A 19696-nucleotide genomic window follows, 5' to 3' on the forward strand; every position below is an offset into this window, starting at 1 on the left:
TTCCTGGTTATGTTTTCTAATTGGATTGAATCCCTTCATACTTTCTATTCAAGTTCTATTAACCATGAAAATACCTCACATGCCCAGAAGAGGGTATCAAGAATTATTTTGGAATGGTGTCTCAAATACATGTAAAAATAAATAGGTTTGTTTATTATAAAAGATTAAAGCCTCATATTGTTCCTTGTTTTTAAACAGATTCAATTTTAGAGTCAGTCTTACAGTCCGCTTGCCACAGCTGGAAAGTTTTGAATTTAAGGCTGTGCTGAATGGATTGCATCCATCCCATGCCAGCTCAGGCAGCTAATGTTTCAGAACTCGTGATAAACTTAGCAGGAGGGGAAAGAATTTAATGCATGCTTTGTTAATAATTTTCTCCAATTCAGTTGTCGATAATAGTGATACTCGGTTTGCTTTGTAAGTGAGCATGCCGTCATAGGTGTTCTTAGATACAGTGTAATATATGTTCAACCATAGATAACTAAAGGGAATATCTAGGTAACGTGAGGTAACTGCCTTTGTGTTAAGTAGAACCAAGGCTTTGTTTGCCATGTGAGAATGAAAGCTGTTAATGTAGGGTATGTATCCATAACTCTGCCTTTACAGGAGCTGCAGGTCCACTGTGCAGAAGGACAAGCATTATTGAATGCTGCTGTCCATGCCAGAGAGGAGGTGATTCCCTGGGGCATTCCCCAGATAGAAGACCGAGCCCTGGAATCCTTACGGCAGGATTGGCAAGTTTATCAGCACAGGCTTTGTGAAGCAAGAAGCCAATTAAATGCCACTGTGAGCAGACTGAGGTTAATGGAGAAAAAATTTCAGAAGGTTAATGACTGGCTGACAGATCTGGAGGAGAAGGTTGCTGTCAGGACTGGGAGGCAGTCTGGTAGAGCAACAAAGGAGATGCAGCTTCAACAAATGAAGGTAAATATAGTTAAGGCATTCCTTAAGCAAAATCCCATGTGAGGTTTCCACATCGGTTCCTGGTCACACTGTGAAAATGACAGGAATCATTGCAATTTTTTCTGAGGTGGTGCCTAGAATGATGGATCCAAGAGAGCCTCGTGCCTTCTGGGTCCAGGTTCCTCCCATTTTACTGGTAAAGGTATGGCTATACCAATGGTGAAATCTCATAGGGAGATGGGGAATTCGTAGGCTCTGTGGTATATGAAGGCATAACTAAGGACAAAAATTGGTCCTGGAGTGGGACAGTGTTAATATTGTAACAAGAATAAAACGTGACCAACTGTGTTGTGAAGTCTCTGCTGTGTTGATGTAATAATTCTCCTTTAGTCACTGCAAGGAGAAGACATGGTTCTGAATAAACACAAGAAGCAGATTTGAAGAGATTCAAGGTTATGCTTTACAGTCACCTTTAAAACTTCAGGCAAATTCTATAGGAAGTCTAGGTTGCATTTCTATGATTATTTGGGGGGTGAGGGGGGAAGTGTTGAATCTATTGTAATGAAATGCAGGCCATATGGTATGATAAAACTTCCAGCATATTCGTTACGTTAACCTTCATCAGATTCTGTTTTATTTTCCTGTTGTAAATCCATGTTTACAATGATGTATTTGTTTTCTTTTCAATGATTTCCTGACTTAGTTACAAATAAATTCCCATTGTGTTTAAGATGTTTGAATCAGTCATATAAGCTGGATAATGTCTTTGTCATAGAAGTGGCATGAAGAAATTACAGTCTACAAAGATGATGTGGAGGAAGTTGGGGTATTGGCTCAGCAAATACTAGAGGAAAGTCTTACTGCGAGTAGAATGGGAAGCCAAGCTACACAGCTTACATCTCGCTACCAAACTCTTCTTCTTCGTGTCTTGGTAAGTAATGAAAATTAATTCCTTATAACATCATAAATTGTCAGTTAAGAAGCAAATATAAACAGACTTTCTTAATTAGACTTTATCTATAGACTCAATAATATAATATCCACATATATATTCATATATATACACACATACATGTAGATTTCATTGGACTAAGTGTATTGGAGAACCATAATTGGGATAATGCCCTTCAAAAATACTCAGTATTAATCAGATGTTGTTACTGACTTGTTTGGCAGTTTCAGGAGAGAAATTCAGAATTCAGTATGTTTGAATGCCGAATGACCTCTAGAGAAATGTTTTCAGGTTATCACTGAAACACATAGGTACGGGGAAAATTTGAATCGATAAGGTACAGTCTTCAGGTCACTTTAAGTACTAAGTGTCTCGTAGTACCATAACCACAAGTCACAATTAAAATTTCAAAATATAAGTACCTTTTCAGTGTTTAGTATTAACTCAGTTTTAACATTAGTGATTGCTATATGTACACCTTGACAAGACCCCAGTGAGAATTACCCGCTAGATAGGAAAGAACTCAAAACCTATGTGTTTAATCTTAGTATAGCAGGTTTTACTAATAAATAGCAATTTATTGCTATCTTTAGCCAACAGCAATGATTAACATCTGGGTGGTTCTTGTTTCCTCCCCCTACCCTCCATATTTTTTTGTAGGAGCAAATAAAGTTTCTGGAAGAAGAAATACGCTGTATGGAGGAGTCAGAATTGGCTTTTAGTGCTTACACAAATTGGTATGGAGCTACTAACAAGAACTTCAGAAATGTGATCACCAAGTTTGACGTGGTTGATAAGACAGCAATGGAGAAAAAAGTGCAGAAACTAGAGGTACAGCTTTCTTGAATGCAATTTTTGCTTCTGTTCACCAAAAAGAGGCTATTTTTTAACGTGCATCTTAACAGCTGCTCAAAATTCTGACTTTACCTTGCCCAGAGAAGCTAACAGGATAAAGACTACCCAGTATAAAACTTTCTGTTCTCCTGTCATACACACATTAGATCGCAGTTTGGTTGTTGAGGTTATGAATAGTCCTAAATAATATAATCCTATCCTCCCATAAGACTTGTTTATATGTGTTTTGGTTTAGGTTAAAACTTAAAATACATTCTCCTCGCAAGACATCCTGTCATCTATATTTTATAGCAGTATGCACTGTGGCAAGAAGTGTTTCCTATTTCTCCTCATTGAAATAACTCGTCAGTAAAATTCACATTTCATCTCAGAGTTGTAGACAAGTTTTTCATGTGTCCTGCAGCTTAAACATAATACGCTAAGGGAAAACTTTCATCTATTCCAGAATTTGGAGTATGAGTCCTCTCCTGATAGCCCTCAGTTTCTGTCTTTATCTTCACAAGCCCAGTGCAGAACAGAAGTATTTGCTTTTTCTGCTTCCTTCTAGTTAACCACACCTTAATTCCAGGCAATTTTGTAGTGAAAAGTCCATTCAATTTCCCTAGCAATTCCTTCTGTGTCCTTAGCAAAATTTAAAAAAAAAAAAAAAATTAGTTAGCCTCTCACTGATAATAGAACAACAATGAATTTTTAAAAAAAGAAAAAAAAGGCAAGAGCTTGCATACATTTTCTGTTACCAAACACTTCCTTCACAGCTGCTATTGAGTGATATGGACATAGGCCACAGTTTACTGAAATCTGCCCGTGAGAAGGGGGAGCGAGCTATAAAATACATGGAAGAAAATGATGTTGACCAGTTAAGAAAAGAAATTGGAGATCATGTGGAACAGCTTGAAGAGCTGGCTGGCTCCATCAGGAAAGAACACATGACTTCGGAGAAGTGCCTTCAGCTGGCAAAGGAGTTCTCAGACAAGTACAAGGCACAGACTCAATGGGTCACAGAGTACCAAGCCATGTTACATGCTCCAGCGGAGCCAAAGAGCGAACTGTATGAGAAGAAGGCCCAGTTGTCCAAATACAAGGTAAAAAGGGGTTATATCATTGTAGTATTGAATCGATTTTGACCTAGTGGACTCACAGCATATCCTCTGATCCAGGTATCTGTTCAGGTTTCCTCAATAGATGTATGACATATGTCTGATCTGGATGTCCAAATCAGCATCAAAGTGAAAAGATGCATGATACCTGCATCTGTGAACCAGAGTGAGCACCTGGATTTGAAATGTGAATGTCCTAATAAGGCTTCCACATCTGAAAATTTTCTGTTATGGAGCAAAATTCTGTGATGAGTACACATATGAGTAATTCCATTGATATCAACAGAGTTAACTGCTGTTTAAGCAAGGATAGAAATCAGTTGGTCTTTCTTCACTGCAGACATTGCCTCTGTCATTGGCTTAATCAGCTTTCTGGTTAAAGCTGAGTGTCCCAGCTTAACTGACATCTAAGACAGTCAGCTGCTATGGCCTCCTCTGTTTTTAGTTAGGATTTTAATGAAGTGGTTTGTTGGTTGTTTTTTTTTTTTTTCCAGTTGTAAAAATGAGTAGAAAAAATTAACAACAAACCCCATTGTTTCTCTTAATGATGTTTTTGTAAAATACTCCAGGATTACAGGTGCTTCATAAGATGTGTACTGGGTCTGGCTGGGATGGAGCTACCTCTCCTCGAAGCAGCCCATATAGTGCTGTGCTTTACATTTGTGGCTAAAAAGTGTTGCTAACAAACAAATGTTTTGGCTATTGCTGAGCAGTACCTGCACAGCATCAAGGCTTTCTCTCTGAAACTGCCCACTGCCCCTCTCTAGCTTCAGTACTCAGTCATATGTCATAGCTGTGTGCTTGCTTTCTACATGTTTAGGGAGCTGGTATCTCACTGTCATTTTATAGATGCTGGCATGTGCCATGCTGTCTGAACCAGTGGCACAATGACATAACAGATCAGTTTGCATACTCTTGACTATACAGTCTTATGCACTCATCTGCACACTGTCTCATTAAGGGGATGGCTTTGGTGATACTTTCCCACCTATTTGCAGAATTCGTTCCTCTGAGCAAGTTTTATCCCAAGCACTTGCCCCTTCACACATATTAACTCCCTCTCCTTCACCAGCTCCAGATTATCAGCTGTGCTACTAGCCACTCACAAAATGAGCAATTGCTCTTAGATGCCTGCAAAGTTGTTGTCTCAGGGCATGGCTGAGAAAGATAGTCCTGTACTGGTAGCAAAGCTCTTCTCACCTGGAAAGGATGATATATACCATGATAGAAGACTGTGCTTCAGACCAAAGGGAAGTTAGCGAAATAGATCTTCAGTGTTCAATATATATTTTAATTCTTGCTTGCATTGTAGTCCATACAGCAGACTGTTCTCTCCCATGAGCCTTCAATAAAATCAGTGATTGAAAAGGGAGAAGCACTTTTTGATCTGGTGAATGATACGACGCTAAAGAACAACATTCAAGACCTTCAGAGCAGTTACCAGGAACTTTGCAGCACAATAAAGGTAAAAAGTCAGAAGAGAACTCTAGGTTCTTTCAATTTGCTATATTTTTTCCCCTCTTTAATAAGAAGGTGACTATTTGTTTCATGCTGTCATGTCACACCCTGTACACAGAGCCAGTTAGATTAATTTTTTTTTTTTTTTTGGGGGGGGGGGGGTGATTCTTAAATATGAAAGAACTTCTACCTAAATAAATCTAACAAGAGTAGCTGAAATGAATTTTGAGTGTGACAGGTGAAGTCTTCATAGCACTAAGGAGAAATATATCAGTGACTAGTTTGTACTATTGTTACTATTTTTAATTGCATTGAATAGATTTCTAAATACAATATTTCTTGAAGGGACAGATACCCTTAAATTATACCATTTTGTCTCTTGTTTCTGCTAGATCTTGCACAAACCTTGTTTAATCTAGTTGAGTGGTTGAATGGAAGTCACTGGAGAAAATGAACTGCAAGATGGATATAATTTAATTCAGCAAGGGCATTATTAATTAACATTGATTCATTAGTCCATATGTATGTAGCACTTTGAAAGATCTAATACTTCTAAATATGTCCTAAAGTATGATTATTCCTAAAGCTTTTAATAGGTTATACTCCTAACAAGGATAAGCTCTGTAAACCACGTTAGTACTTGTGTTTGACCTAAGTACCTTTAATTGCCAATCCATCCACCAATAGCAGATTATTTTTTTTTTTTCACAGTTGATTTTTAGTTTACAGACATTCCTCTGTTCTGTACCACAAAACTGATATCTGTTGCATTAGATGTAATGTTGATGACTTAAATGTAGAGAAACTTATGAAAAATCTTTCTTTAAAAGAATAAATACATTTTAACTCAATGTGTACGTTCTTAATTTGCCTACCACAATCCCAGGCAATAGTTGTAAGCAGCAGGGACCCAACCATAACATTGGTAGGTCATGTGCAATCTCTCAAAGAGCGTGTAATAACTGTTTCTAAGTGAACTTAATGCCAAGTTGACAGTGTTCCTTTTCTGAAAGTAAGGAAATCCTCAGTGTTTTCCTCAGTCTTCAAAGTATAGTATTTCATCTGGAGTGAAAATACCGCTCAGTACCACAGAGTTTATTCACACAAGGAATCCCTTTAATGTCTTCCTTAACAGTCTAATCATGTGAGAGTCCCTCACAGGAATATAAATTTAGAAGATAACTCTCTTACTATGCTTTCAAGCTCTTGCTGTTTTTTTGGTTTGGTGTTTTTTTTTTTTAATTCTTGTAATTACCTGAATATTTAATTTTGGTTATTGTGGACCTGCAGGCATACGTTGAAACCTTAGAGGTGAGAGTAAAAGAACATGAGGATTACAACAGTGATTTGCAAGAAGGGGAGAAATGGTTATTACATATGTCCAGCAGGCTGGTCAGCCCTGACCTTATGGAGAGTAACAGTCTTGAAGTAATTACTCAGCAACTAGCTAACCACAAGGTGGGTTTGCTCTTGGGTAAATTTCCTTTGTCTGGTAAAATAGAATTTTTCTTCTTTGCTTCTCTGTCTCCACTCCAGAGCTCTAGTATTTGTCATTCACTTGTTTTATTCCTCTTACTGCTAACTGTGTAAATAAGCATCAGTGTCATTAATGCAGTTAACAAATCTACCCTGTTGTTAGCACTGCTTCTTGGATGAGATTGCATCTGCACAAGAGCTTTGTTGTACATTTGTCTGAATTCTGTGTTAGATTTTTGCTGAGATGTCCCAGGAAATAGACCACAAAAAGCAGATTAGGGTCATTTTACTCCTAAGGCATTTTTTGCTCTGGCACTTTTAAGGATAAAAAAATATTTTAAATTTTCAAATCTTTCCCTGCCTCCCTCCCCCCCCCCCCCCCCCCCCATTAGGTTGTAACATTTGTTCCATTGCTTTTATTCAAGGTATTGTTATGTCGCTATTAATGATAATGATTCACTACATCGATAGCCAATGCTTTCTGGAAGATTAAAGAAAGCAAAATCCAACCCTTCCCACCACTCCCTGAAACTGAGATTCCAAGAGCAAATATTGAAATCTTTTAACTCATTGTGATTACTGTGTTATTCTTTAAGTAACCTCCTTAGATAAAAATTTGGCTCCATGATTCAGCATCAAATTTAGTCCTCGTTACTAGATGCAAGAGAAGTTGGTGGAGCCCTGGAGAGCATGCAACAAAGGAAGATTAAGGGCAGTCTTGGGGCATGAGCATATAATATTTACACATTATGACAGTGCTATTGATGTTTCTGTGGGATATCTGTGTACAGACTTTTGACAATGATTTTACAATGAGTATACACTCTAATAGCTTGACTATAACAATGCACGTTGTCTGAGAACTTTTTTCCAAATTTGAAGACAAAGAGTATTTAAGGGGAAAAAAAAAAACCAAACTCATTTAAAAAGCTGTAATGCAGAACATATTTTAAGTTTAAAATATTTATTCAAAAGTATTTTATCTATTTCTTAGGCTATAATGGAAGAAATTGCAGGATTTGAAGATCGTTTGAACAACCTTAAGAGTAAAGGTGATTACTTGATCAGTCAATGCACAGAACACCTTCAAGCAAAATTGAAGCAAAACATACAAAGCCATCTTCAGGGAACAAAGGATAGCTATTCTGCCATATGTAGCACAGCCCAAAGAGTAAGTCTTGTTTAAAAAATGTTTTAATTCCATTTAAGGATAACAAGCATTATTATTTCTCGAAGTACTTGTTTCTTTAAATGGTGTAAAACTCTTTCTACTGTTTCCATTTAAATTGAGCCTACAGGTTACTAATGTAGCATTTCATCTTTACTGTGCTACAGTTGAATTCCTTGTGATCCCAATGTTGCCTAGCAGCCAGCAAAACTAGCTGCCTGTCAGTTCTTACCTCAATCTCTCCACACCCTCACTACCTTCATGTTACACTAGCTTCTGAGCAGCTGCAGCAAAGAAACTAGAACTATTCCTACTTCAAAAACTAGGGAGCAAATTGCACTCTTAGTGTTAGTAGTTTGCATATGTACATAATGGGTCTTGATTATGTGCTAGGAAATACTGTCTCTCTTAGTAAAACCAGAATATACAGTTAAGAAGGGCTAGCTGGGTCATTCTGTTAATCCAATTAGGAGATCAAGCCAGTATAGTCTAAAAAAAACCAACCAAAAAAAAAAAACCCAAACGAAACAAAACCCCTAAAAGTAGACTTCATAGTCAGTAAGTTTTGTTGAGGTAGGTAAAACCTCATACTAGATCAATGGTAAAATGTTGAACAAGAATACAGAAATAAGAGACAATGCTCTTCATTTGCATCTTTATTTTTTCTTTCCAGAAGCTATGCCTTAGATATTGTCTGTCTTCTCCACAAATTAGCAAGATGCAGTGAGAGCTTAAGGAGCTTTCATCCCTTGGTACTTTTATGTACAAGGGCTAAAATAACCAGTCTTAATAATTCTGTTATATCTGCACTTTTCAAGGTGGGAGAAGAGAGCCAATAGCAGTGTTTGAAAATGCGATGACCTTACAAAATGTTTATTTTAGGTGTACCAGAGTTTGGAACATGAACTCCAGAAGCATGTTAATCATCAGGATACCCTACAACAGTGCCAGACTTGGCTGTCTACAGTGCAGTCAGAGCTGAAACCAACTACCTGGCCACCTTTCAGCCTGGCAGATGCAGTTAAACAGGTAAAAGTTCAGCACTTGAAAATGCTAAATGCTCAGTTACCCTTAATAAGGTGAATTTAAGTAAGAGCTTTATATTAATAGAAATTAGATACTCTGACCTTCTCAGAGGTCAGATTAGATACTCAGAGGGCTGTGTAGCCTCATTCTTTATTCCCAGCTCCAAAAGGAATACCTTGAGTGAAAAATAACAGTAGGTGAAAAATCACCCAGGGCTTTTGCTGGCTCTGCTTAATGCTTAGAAATATGTTACCTGAAAAAAAAGTTGGCTAATTAGATAAACCTGCTCAGATACTCCACAGATGTATTTAGCAGAAAGGTGCTTTCTGCTAAAAAAAAGCACCTTTTCTGCTTGTCCAGTTGCCCATCTGTCTACTAATAGTCCTATATGAGACCTGGTTTCATAGTACTATGGACACAGAGTTTGTTATCAGGCAATTAAAACAATTTTTTTGGCCTAAGAGCATAGAACTGCCTCTAGCCCACATTAGCCATTAAGAATGGTTTATTTTCTTCTTGATTATTCTCAGTAGCTCGATGTATTTTACATTGGATTTGTACCTTTTTTTCAAATTAAACTGATATAGTACTAAAAAATACTAGAATTCAGGGCTGTCTCATCCACCATGTGGCTTAATAGTGACCTTGAAATACTACAGATGGCAGCTCCGCAAGGGTGGGGAGAGCAGAGGGTGACAGTGGGGCCAGCAAGGCAGCACCTTCCCAATGACATGCAGACCTGCAGAGCACAGGTGAGGAGAGCAGAGTGCCCCTGGTGTCACCCGCCATCCGGTGATCACCAGGCAAGTCTGCAGGGATGAGGCCAGTCCTGGGCAGAGGCAGGAGGTCAGGGCAGCAAGGCAAGACCAGGAGGATCAGCCAGGCACAGATGCACCTACTGTGAAGCTCAGGTGAGGTCCATAGGTGGGTGAGGGCCTGAGCTTACATGCAGCTCTTGAGCAAGGGGGAAGGCTTCTGAAGGCTTTTCCATTGGCCAGGTCCCAGCTGGGCCAAGTCAGGGCTGGCTCTGAGCAGAGGCAGCCAAACCCCAAGGAAAGGGGGTTAGAGATTGCAGAGCCCTTTGGTGCACCGAGGGCCCTAACCATCCCTGAGGATTAGAGACCTGTTCCAGTGCTTAACTGTTCTCAGCGTGAAAAATAGTTTCCCTCGTATCTAGGAAGAATTTCCTTGTTGCAACTTGTCACTTTCCCCTCTAGTCCTTCTTCCGCTCACCTCGGCAGAGTTTGGCTTTGTCTTCTCAGTACTGCCCCCATCTGACCACTGTAAGTAATAGCAGACCGCGATTAGCCTCTCTTCTCCAGGCTGAACAAACTCAGTTCCTTCAGACCTGCCCAAATGCCACGTACTACAGCCCCATATTCCTCCAGCCCTTTGCTGGACTTGCACCAGTTTGCCAATATCTATTCTATGGGGGAAGCAGGAAACTGGGCCAGATACACCAGGGACAGCCTGACAAGTGTAAGTACAGGAGAATAATTGCTTCCCACAGCTTGCTCTCTGCATTCTTGCTGATACAGTAATTTGGGGTTGCCACAAGGGCACACTGCTATAGTGTTCAACTTTTTGCCCGCAAGAACCCACCACTGGCCCTCTGCGTTAGGTGGTCACTCATCCCTTCTCCCTGGGACTCTAGGAGGTATGTTATTGTCCTGGTTGTCAACACTAATGTCATTTTCTTTTGGGATGGGGAAACTCTTCATAGGGAGAGGTGAGCTCCTACAGGCAATGTTGAGGGCAAGAACCCTCAAGTGTCATGCTTTCTGATCTTGGCAGTTGTGGATACTGGGGACATTGGGAGGGTTTCAGAAGGTGTGGGAAAGTGTGTTGTGCCACTGGGCTGGATTCCTCATGATCTATCAGACACTGGAGAATTTTATAGGTATGGGCAACATGACACTTTAACATCGGATAAAGCCCTGCTTCCCATTCACCTTGGGAAAGTAAGTCACTTCGTTGACACTGTGTGTATCTATCAAACACTTTATTTATAAAGAAATAAGCTAGGTAATGCGTATGTCACGAAGCACTTTGATAATTGGATGATAATCAATTAGAGTTACTCTTTCCCATAATTATGACAGAGCAGGCTTACCTAATAAAATAGTTTATGTCTACATTTCATCTTTTTGAAATAATAAGCTAAAGCAAAAATACTAAAATCTACAATTGTAATAAAATAAGAGATTATTTCCACAGTCTCAGAATTTATTTGAGGATTGTATTCCCTCAGGTGAAACATTTCCGGGCTCTGCAAGAGCAGGCCAATACATACTTGGATCTTCTGTGCTCCATGTGTGATCTGTCAGATGCCACAGTGAAGAGTACAGCAACAGATATTCAACAAACAAAACAAACGGTACAAGATAACCACAACAACCTGCTTTTAATCCTATTTAGGGCTTTAACTGCCTTGATCTGTCCTTTTTTAAAAAGGTCGTATTGCGTAATGGTTTAAAGAAATGTCTTTTTACTTTCATCTTAAGTATTTCTTTTAGAAATAGTTTTCTCTTTCTTTTTCTACTTTTTTTTTTCTTTAATTAAATCCTCACATTGCTATTCTGGTAGTAATACAAAGACACACGACAAAGGTTGCTAAAGGTACTTAGGCACTGTTACAAGATGTTGGCCCAAAGCCACACAAATAATATTCTATGGAAGAAAACCTGATCCAAATTCTTTTCATAGAACACAATTCAATCTATTCTTTTCTGTATTTTATTAAAGCATAGACATATTTTATTCTTATTATTTATTCAATAGTAGACTGATGTTCTTGTTAGGATATACTAAAATATTAATTATAATAATCATTAAAAATTATGATGGTTCAATTCATAAATCAGAGGGCATCTATTTCAGCATATGAATTTATAGAAGTGTACCTCAATTTTAAGTTTTAAAGTAGCTTAATGCTTGGTTTTAGAATAAAATTATAAACATAAGAGTTATTAGAAAAGAAACATTATGAGCATTCCTGTTGTTGTAAACATGAAAATTTGAGTTTCACATACACACAACACCAAACTTTTGAAACTACTTCTACCAAGAGTAAAAATCTAGTATATACAGTAACCATATTCCATACCAGAGAAGCAAATTGTACAAATCCAAATAATCCATTAAAAAATGGCAGTCCAAATATTGAATAGCTAAAAAGTATCCCAAACATCAGAGTAAGATTCTCCTTTTATGTATAAAGCAGTGAAACTTTTTTAAGAAATCACAGACAGTACAGTGCTGAGATACATTAAGCTGGTTGAGTGTCTAAACCTTAAAGGTGCCCTACTGCTGTATTTGGAGCAAAAGAAGATGTGTGACTATTGGTTTAAGGTGATTGATGGGCTCAGATCCGGTAAGCATTCTTCTCATTGGCATTTTACAAAAGGCATATAAGCAAAATAACTGGGCTAAGCAAATTAAATGAAAGTGTTTAGTTTAAGCTTTTATTTGGTCATTGCGAAGGTATGTAGGGCACAGTCCAGCAGTATTCTTGGCATACAATAGACTAAATCATACAGTTAATTTAAGCTTAAACAGAAGACTAGGAACACTTTGAAATACACAAGAATATACTTGTTTCTCTTAAGGGTGAATGATAATTCTTTTTTTTTTTTTTTTTCCCCCCACAGCTTTCCTTTGATAGGTCTGATTTTTATGACTTTTGAAGGTTAAGACTCTTTTTGTAGATAATATTAGCCCCTTCAGGATCTAGTGCAGAAATATGCTGTTAGTACAGTATTGTGCTCAGAGGAAGAATGGTATTCATCCTCCATTCTCCAAAAATAGCTGCATTAAAGCATTCCTACTCCTTTTCATTTCTTTTCTAGATTGAGCAACAGATAATGCACTCACAGTATTTGGCTCAAGGTTGGGAAGAGATCAAACAAATGAAGGCTGAGCTCTGGATATATTTCCAGGATGCAGATCAACAACTACAGAATTTGAAAAGGAGACGGGCAGAGTTGGAGCTGAACATTGCCCAGAATATGGTACTCCAGGTTAAGGTAAGGAGACTTTAAGTTAAGAACAGAAGGTAAGGGAGAGGTTCATCCTGTGGCTGATATTATTATAATTCATATTATATGCATGTATTGCATAAAATTGCTAATACATTCTAAGCAAGAGCAGAGAAGACAGAGGATAGAGGGTTTCCTTATTCATGCTACTGGGTGACACAGAAAGCAAAACACTGTACTTTAATATTTTTCTGGTTTTGTTTTTTTAACAGTAGACAATTTTCAGCTTACTGTTCTGATTTGCCTTTACATTTAATAGGCTAATTGCTGATCACAGTGGACCTGAAGATAAGATCTGCAATTTATGCTTGATAAGTTATTTGATTCCAATACTTCTAAATTATTTAGATCTCTTTCAAAATTAGTCTAGGAAACTATTCAATGTTTCTGGACTCTGAAAACCACTCAAGAATAGGTATGATAGAAACCAAATTTAGTTTACCTGAAATAGTAAGACAAATGCCTTCAGATCTTCACTCATTCATTTACAGATGAGAGAATTTTTATGGCCATTCTGCACACATCACAAACATCAGTAAAATAACAAGAAGACACAGGAAAACAGATTATTTCTTTGATAAATGAGGAAATGCTTGGGTTTTGCATTTTTTGGTCTAGACTTTGCTTGTGTTCTTTTTCTGATATGCTAGGAGTTAGGTGAAAAGTAAACAGCACTTCCTCTTCATGTCTGTTCTACACAAGTGTTTGAACAAAGTCATAGCCCTTGAAGCTACCTCAGCACAATGTGGACTGAAAGCTGTTGCACTAGCTATCGTCAGAGTCTAGAAAGAAGCAGGAGTCTGTATTTCTTCACTATTGCAGTCAGGAACTTTGGATTATTATGAAAGGCAGGCATCTGGTGTACTGTCAGAAGTAGCACAATGTGTACTTTTTCCTTGAATTTGCCCTGGTAACTGAAGATGCCTAGCTCCATTTGAAGGAGTCATAAAGAGGAATAAGGAGGAGCTGGGCAGTAGCATCTCTTCTGCAGAACCCCTACCAGCCCTCAGTGAAAATGCATGATGCCAGCAAAGTGCTGGAGCTGGGCATGGTTGTTGAGTTACAGTTATTGGAACTAGAATTTGGGAAAAGATCATATTTACCCTAGACAGTGTGTAAGTGCTGAAAAATATTTGGTTAGTTTTAGTTGTCAGTATATTGTAGATTCTTTTTTTGGGTTCCCTGTGACTTCTTATTCAGTAAGAAATGTGTGTGCAGATGTGCTCTTTTATTTACTGGAACTTATTAGCTCAAATATCAATCATACCTAGGTAATCATTGGCTTTGTTTCAATAATGACAGCGATAATGGTCGCTATTATAGAAGTAGGAGCAAAACAAAGTATGGATCTGGGGGCTCACTGACTCATGGACTCTGCTTCCTATTTTTAGTCTCTAATGAAAAAGGAAAAGGAAAAAAATGAGGTAGAAACAGTACTGGTAAAATTAATTCCCATGACACCCAGCCTATCTTGCACGTTTTAGTGTACGGTGGGAGCTGCGCTAGTCCGGAAGCCTGGACAACAAGGTGTGACTTGACTGTGATTTCTGTTTGTCACTGGCACTTGGAAACTGCTCTGGTTTGCTTTCACATCTATAACAAACCTATCCTAACCTGAGACGAAAGGTTGAGATGAGGAGAAAGGTTAGGGGAGGGGAGAAGGCACTTCTTCCAATTTACATCTGCACAGCATTTGCCTGGACAGATAGTTAGTCCTTACACAATTTATTTATTTCAGAGTTTTTTATTTAAATTCCATCTTATAAGCTTGAGTAGGTGTGACCATATTGGTTTTAACTTGTATCTTTTTCAGGAATTCAGTCAGAAGTTGCAGTCTAAGCAGTCAGCTCTTACCTCTGTGACTGAGAAGATGAACAAACTAACCCAAGGACAGGAATCACCTGAACACAAGGAAATAGGAGAGCTGAGCAACCAGTGGCTGGACCTCTGCCTTCAGGCACACAGTTTGCTCGTTCAAAGGGAGGAGGATCTGCAGAGGACGGGGGATTATCATGATCGCATGAACGTAGTTGAAGTTTTCTTGGAAAAGCTCACAAAAGAGTGGGACAACTTAGCTAGGTAAAAAACGTAGTAGCATGCACAAAGCTGACGTAGTGCATATATGTTGAAAGAGCTGTTTACAGAGTGTATCTAAGTTGGATCCACAAAATCCCTTTTTCCCTGCTTAATTAAAAGCAAGCCTCCCTTATTAATTATAGGACAATTACTTGTGTTAAAATAAAGAGAGTTTGAGAAGCCAGATCATCAGTGTTTGTCTTTAAGGCAAGTACTGATTGATCCCATCTCAGGGTATAGCATTTTCTGGTATTTCAAGCATTTTGACTATTTTGTTTTAACTCTTTCATTTGTGGTTATTGTGTTTCATGTGCGTTTTTCATTGTGATATTGTGTTTTAATCTATTAGACTATTATATAAAAGTTTAGTTGTTTCTGCTAAGTAATTGCAGCTGCTTTGTATAGCATAAACACACCAGCTGTGTGTAAAATTGTGGAAGTCTATTACTGCTGCTATCATTGTCATGGAAGAAGATTCACTTCAACCTCAGTATTTGTTGTTGTTCATATGTGCAATATAATGAGTATACTCTGTAGTATTCATGTTAACTGATGACCACACTGCAGATGAAAGGGAGAGGAATAAAAAACTTTTTAATTAATATTCAAGACTGGTACCTTCAAAAGAATGTGAAAACTAGGTATTTATATCATATTGATTTCAGTATATAGTGGGCTTATAATTCATCCTGACCTCTTTTAAAAGCCTATCCTGAGATAGGATCTAGTAAGTAATTTCTGTCCTGTCCATTTTGATAACAGATCTGATGCTGAAAGTACAAACGTGCACCTTGAAGCTTTGCAAAAATTGGCACTGGCACTACAGGAAAGGAGATTTGCTCTGGAAGATTTGAAAGATCAGAAACAGAAGATGGTAGAACATCTGAATCTTGATGACAAAGAATTAGTAAAGGAGCAATTTGGTCATTTCGAGCAACGCTGGACTCAGCTGGAGGACCTTGTCAAAAGGAAAATTCAAGTTTCTGTTTCAACCTTAGAAGAGCTCAATTTGGTGCATTCCAAATTTCAGGAACTAATGGAATGGGCAGAGGACCAGCAACCTAGTATCTCAGAGGCTCTTAAACAGAGCCCTCCTCCAGATTTGGCTCAGAGTCTTCTCATGGATCATCTTACCATTTGCAGTGAGCTTGAAGCCAAACAGCTTGTTCTGAAGATGCTTGTGAAGGATGCTGACAGGGTGATGACCAACCTAGGGCTCAATGAAAGGCAGGAGCTGCAGAAAGCACTTTCTGATGCACAGCACCATGTAGATTGTCTCAGCGATCTGGTTGGCCAGAGGAGAAAGCACCTGAATAAAGCACTGTCTGAAAAGACCCAGTTTCTTATGGCAGTCTTTCAGGCTACAAACCAAATTCACCAGCATGAGAAGAAGGTAACGTTTCCAGAACACATTTGTCTGTTGCCAGAAGATGTGAACAAACAGATCAGGACTTGTAAGAATGCCCAGGCTAATCTGAAGGCCTATCAAAATGAAGTCACAGGGTTGTGGGCTCAAGGAAGGGATTTAATGAAGGAAGCAACAGAACAAGAAAAGAGTGAAGTGTTAGGTAAACTGCAAGAACTACAAAATGTGTATGACACTGTTTTACAAAAGTGTAACCAGAGATTGTTAGAACTGGAGAAAAATATAGTTTCCAGGAAATATTTCAAAGAAGACTTGGATAAAGCTTGCCATTGGCTAAAACAAGCTGATATTGTCACGTTCCCAGAAGTCAATGTAATGAATAGCAACTCTGAACTATACACGCAGTTGGCAAAATATCAACAGATTCTTGAGCAATCTCCAGAATACGAAAATCTGTTACTTGCACTGCAAAGAGATGGCCAAGAAATCCTACCATCACTTAATGAAGTGGATCGTTCTTATCTGGATGAAAAACTTAACATTCTCCCTCAGCAATTCAATATTGTCACTGCTCTGGCAAAAGAAAAATTATATAAGGTTCAGGAAGCAATTTATTCCAGAAAAGAGTATGTCTCTCTGATTGAGTTGACAAGTAAAGCTCTGACTGAGCTAGAAGATCAGTTTATTAACACGGACAAAGCTCCAGCTGCTGTTTTAGCCAAAGAAGCTGTGTCACTCCAGCAGGCCTACAGAGATCTCTTAGGTGAAGTGGTGAGCCTTGGTGCAGCAGTGGATGAACTAAACCAGAAGAAGGAGGCCTTTCGAAGCACTGGCCAGCCATGGCAACCAGATGAGATGTTAAAACTTGTCACACTATATCACAAGTTGAAGAGGCAAATAGAACAGAAAATCAACCTGTTGGAAGACACAATAGAAGCATGCCAGGAGCATGAGAAAATGTGTATACAATTTGAGGCACAACTAGAGGCAGTGAAGAAGGAGCAGGTTAAGGTAAATGAAGAAACGCTCCCAATAGAAGAAAAGTTGAAAATATACCATTCTCTGGTGGGCAGCTTGCAAGACTCAGGGAGTCTTCTGAAGCGAATAACTGAACATCTAGAAGCCCTTTCTCCTCAGCTTGACTCCTCTGCGTGTGAGACAACAAATCGGCAAGTGCAGTCTTGGCAAGAGAAACTAAAGTCTTTGCATGCTGCCATTGGTGACACTGTGATGGAGTGTGAGAACAGACTTGTGCAAAGCATAGACTTCCAGACAGAAATCTGTCGCTCACTTGACTGGTTGAGATGGGTGAAAACAGAACTTAATGGAGCATTAAGTTTGGACCTCAAACTGCAAAGCATCCAAGAAGAAATCCGAAAGGTTCAGATACATCAGGAAGAAGTGCAGTCAAGCCTGAGAATAATGAATGCACTGAGCAATAAAGAGAAAGAGAAATATATGAAAGCAAAGGAGCTGATACCTGCTGACCTGGAAAACACTCTTGCTGAGCTGACAGAACTAGACAGTGAAGTTCAAGAAGTTATACACATGAGACAGGTTAGTGCACCCTAAGTGTCATTAGTTTCTCACTCATGAAGCTGAAAAATATGGCTCTGTGGCTTGATGTTTGTAATTATAATGAAAAGATTGATTTTTTTAATAATCCTGTTGTTTGGTTTTTTTAATGACTTAAGTTGTGGCCTGTTGCTATGGGTGACTTGGTGGGGGGGAGGCTTCCTTAATACACATTTATACTTGCATGAAGTGCAAACTCACTCAAAACCTACTTCCATGTAGTCTCTCCAGACCTGTATTTGAGATATCATAAAGGCAAAAGAAAGCAAGAATGGGCAAAACCCAGACTCTCAGGAGAGGATATTTTTGTTGCTGCTGTGAATTTTATGTCTGTGATCCTCTGTATAATTTTTCCTTTTATTTCAGGCTACCTTGAATAAATTATATAGCCTGTGCCAAAGATACTACCAAGTGATGCAGATAGCAAATGACTGGCTTGAAGATGCTCAGGAATTTCTGCATTTAGCAAGAAATGGTCTTGATGTTGAGAACTCTGAGGAGAACCTAAGGAACCACATTGAATTTTTCAGCACAGAAAGTCAGTTCAGTAATCATTTGAAGGAGTTACAGGGCCTCGTGTCTGAGATAGAGCCCTTTATCCAAGCCACAGCAAGAGAGCAGCTGATGCAGAATGTAGCTGCATTGGAGGAAAAGGCCAAAGGGACAAAGCAAGAAGCCAAAATCCAGCAAGAGCAGTTGCAAAGGTATATTAATCTTTTTTTTTTCTTTCTTTCTTTTTAAGATCACCTTATTGGTGATGAAAGAAAGAGATCACAACATTAATTGGAGTTTTGTAAAACGTTTGTGCTGCTGATGAGAGAAGTGGATATTGGGATTCAGAGCTCTTGGATTCTGTTTTCTCCTTTGCCACTGACTGACTAGATGTGTGATCCTGAGGAAGCTATGATAAAATTATATAAAGCTTGGAACATGACCAAGAAGAAGAGTAGGAAATGACGGTCCCTTATTTCACCTTGCACAAGACCTATGCAGAAGCAAATGAAATTGAAGCAGACATTTTGAACTAAAAGGAAATACCTTTTTAACCAGCATAACTATGTTACTTATTATTCCTGAATGTTCTGGACTCCAAAGGTTTGGGTGGGTTTAAAGCACAACCTAGACAAAGTCACTGAGGAAAGGTCAATAAAGGGCTATTAAATGCCAACCTATGTCTGTAAGGCACAGCTGAAAATCAGGAGCATATGCTTCTATGTATGCTCTTTCCCAATAATCTTTCTTTTTCTTGGAAAATACTGTGTAACAGCAAAGCTAAGCAGTTACATTGAAAACTAGGTGCAACAATATTCCTGATTTTCAAGTGGTTTTATATTGCATTAAATTGTTCTTTCTGGAACTATATTTTTAAGGTGTGCTTCTGAGTGGCAGGAGTACCAGACAACAAGACAGAAGGTTATTGAAGTGATGAATGAGGCTGAGAAAAAATTATCTGAATTCTCAGTAGCTAAAGCTGCTTCTTCTCATGAAGCAGAAGAGAAATTGCTAACACATAAGGTAAGGTACTGAAAATTATATGAAATCCTTTTCCTTCAGTGAAAATAAATGTATGTTATATAGGTCCCTACCTGTGGCAACCTGAATTTCAGTTTTTAGATCTTTTCCTGTAGTGCTTAACTGTGCCATAGCACAAGAGGTGTTTTGTGTTGTGCAGAACGCACATTTCATTTGTGGGGTGACTGGGACAGA

The 19696-nt window shown here is 38.5% G+C and overlaps 1 protein-coding gene across 2 annotated transcripts in view; it reads left to right on the forward strand.

Moving 5' to 3' along the window:
• The window catches only part of SYNE1 (spectrin repeat containing nuclear envelope protein 1), a 270199-nt gene that overhangs the window by 121892 nt on the left and 128611 nt on the right, over positions 1 to 19696 (forward strand). For both annotated transcript variants that reach the window (XM_072856086.1, XM_072856087.1), the window contains 14 exons: positions 607 to 924; positions 1679 to 1834; positions 2516 to 2686; positions 3466 to 3792; positions 5120 to 5272; positions 6556 to 6723; positions 7736 to 7912; positions 8792 to 8938; positions 11187 to 11312; positions 12784 to 12960; positions 14786 to 15051; positions 15811 to 17971; positions 18356 to 18693; positions 19360 to 19504. In XM_072856086.1, coding sequence (XP_072712187.1) covers positions 607 to 924; positions 1679 to 1834; positions 2516 to 2686; positions 3466 to 3792; positions 5120 to 5272; positions 6556 to 6723; positions 7736 to 7912; positions 8792 to 8938; positions 11187 to 11312; positions 12784 to 12960; positions 14786 to 15051; positions 15811 to 17971; positions 18356 to 18693; positions 19360 to 19504 — 4830 coding nt within the window. The remainder of the gene's footprint in view (positions 1 to 606; positions 925 to 1678; positions 1835 to 2515; positions 2687 to 3465; positions 3793 to 5119; positions 5273 to 6555; positions 6724 to 7735; positions 7913 to 8791; positions 8939 to 11186; positions 11313 to 12783; positions 12961 to 14785; positions 15052 to 15810; positions 17972 to 18355; positions 18694 to 19359; positions 19505 to 19696) is intronic.

Source organism: Ciconia boyciana, chromosome 3 (genome assembly GCF_034638445.1).
Source record: "Ciconia boyciana chromosome 3, ASM3463844v1, whole genome shotgun sequence".
Classification (NCBI taxonomy): Eukaryota; Metazoa; Chordata; class Aves; order Ciconiiformes; family Ciconiidae; genus Ciconia; species Ciconia boyciana.